The sequence below is a fragment of the Macadamia integrifolia genome, chromosome 1, assembly GCF_013358625.1.
Source record: "Macadamia integrifolia cultivar HAES 741 chromosome 1, SCU_Mint_v3, whole genome shotgun sequence".
Taxonomy (NCBI): Eukaryota; Viridiplantae; Streptophyta; class Magnoliopsida; order Proteales; family Proteaceae; genus Macadamia; species Macadamia integrifolia.
The window spans coordinates 9476988-9478779 of NC_056557.1; the positions used below are offsets into that span (position 1 = coordinate 9476988).

The 1792-nt window shown below is 34.7% G+C and overlaps 1 protein-coding gene across 1 annotated transcript; it reads left to right on the top strand.

Annotated features, from left to right (window-relative positions):
* The first annotated feature begins 253 nt into the window (after nucleotides 1–253).
* Nucleotides 254–1535, top strand: LOC122082508 (MLP-like protein 28). Its single transcript, XM_042650156.1, has 2 exons — nucleotides 254–512; nucleotides 969–1535. Exons 1-2 carry the CDS (start codon nucleotides 326–328, stop codon nucleotides 1238–1240), a joined length of 459 nt encoding a protein of 152 aa, XP_042506090.1. The 5' UTR covers nucleotides 254–325; the 3' UTR covers nucleotides 1241–1535.
* The last annotated feature ends 257 nt before the right edge of the window (nucleotides 1536–1792 follow it).

A 1792-nucleotide genomic window follows, 5' to 3' on the forward strand; every position in this document is an offset into this window, starting at 1 on the left:
TCTGACAAAACATGTGAATGGTGGAGCCAGTGGGGTTGTCTTTTGCTGGAGATGAGGCTAGGAAATTAATGATCAATCAATTTTTCAATCGATGATTGGTACTAAATTATAGAGAAAAAGATGAGCTTTCAATCTCATAAACAGTCAGAAGCATAAAAAGGGTAAAGTTGGATAAACATGTATAATATATTAATCTAAATTTGGTATATTGGATTTCCATAAATAGATGCATTCTCAACTCTCAACTTCATATATAACCTTCTCTCTTTTCCATCTCCCATCCTTCTGTTTTCCAATATTTTATTTTGAGCAAAGGTTAGGAGCAATGGGTGTTGGTGGAAAGCTTGCAGTGGAGATGGAGATCAAATCCTCTGCAGATGAGTATTTTCATGCTTGGATAGATCATGGGGCCCTATTTTCCAAGGCTATTCCTGATGATCTCCATAAGTCTGAAGTACATGAAGGGGATGGAAAGAGTTTGGAGTCCACCAATTCCTACAACTATGTCTTAGGTAAGATTTTCATTACCTCCTCTTAAGAAAATTTTCATTCTATGAGGCCTATTATGTGGGTCCACTAGATGGGCTGACCCTGAAGTGTCTCGAATGATTCTTTTGTAGTGTTTCAAAATGTCAAATTTTTTTGAAAATTCTGAAAATTTGTTCTATAGATACTAGAAAGAAGTTCTTATAATTTAAGCAAATAGCATGACTCTACTCCTAGTGTCCTTTGAGAATTTAGCATCATTGAGCTGCCATTTCTTTACATTCTTTCCCCCTCCCCCCCCCCCCCTTCCTTTTTTAGGTTCTTTGTAATAAATTTATATTTATGAAAAAAAAATTATTATTCTAGATTAGTATTCAGTCTATTTTATGAATATTTAATAAAAAACAATGTCGATATCAATAGTGACCGATACTGTGAACTAAATCCCTGCTTTTTTTAATGATTTTTTTTTTTTAACACAGATGGAGATAAAGTTGTCTCTGCCAAAGCCAAGATGGAAGCCATAGATGAAGAGAGCAAATCACTCACTTTGAATGCATTTGATGGACATGTTGGAGAGCTTTTCAGTAAGTACAAGCTGCATGTGCAAGTCTTTATTAAAGATGGCAAGAACTTTGTGAAATGCACCATAGAATATGAAAAGCTAAGTGAGGAGGTCCCTGAGCCAATTAACTATCTGGAGGTTACAACCAAGGTTGCTAAGGGGATTGATGCGCATCTTGTTCAATCTTAGAACCAAGGAGTTAAACCCTAATGCTTGGATTAATGCTGATCACTGCTTGCTTATGATTGGAAGTAAAATCATAATTCTAGATCATATTTCTTGTTTATTCATGTTTGTGAGAACCTATTTCTCCCTAATTTGGGAAGTTAATTTGTGTGACATAGAAATGTTTGTTGTCTTACCTCTACATCTATGTAGTTCTGTAATGGTTTTGGAATATTAGAATAAAAAATGTGATCACATAATCTTTATATATGATAAATTTTTGGGCAGGGGATTTCTATGCTGCCTGCGTGTTTTGATATCTCCCATACTAAACAAATAAGTAGATGGAAGGGAGTGTCTTATGATTCATATACAAGAGACCCATATGATCAATGAGGAGAAAGAATGTCAACAAGAGTATCAAATAAAGAAGAGAGTCTCTAAAAGGGTGTGTATTAACAATAGTGTGTACATCATTTTTTCTAAATTTTTGTCGAATTTTTCTAGTATTTCGAGCATAGATGGATGAAACATACGTGCAGTCTATACTCATCCACCATTATCATTGCTTCCCCA

What these genes read in the sequence shown, in the direction of transcription:
- LOC122082508 (XM_042650156.1), top strand. Translation starts at nt 326, where the DNA reads ATGGGTGTTGGTGGAAAGCTTGCAGTGGAGATGGAGATCAAATCCTCT. An exon ending in TTCCTACAACTATGTCTTAG is followed by an intron (nt 513 to 968) that starts GTAAGATTTTCA and finishes TTTTTAACACAG; the next exon opens with ATGGAGATAAAGTTGTCTCT.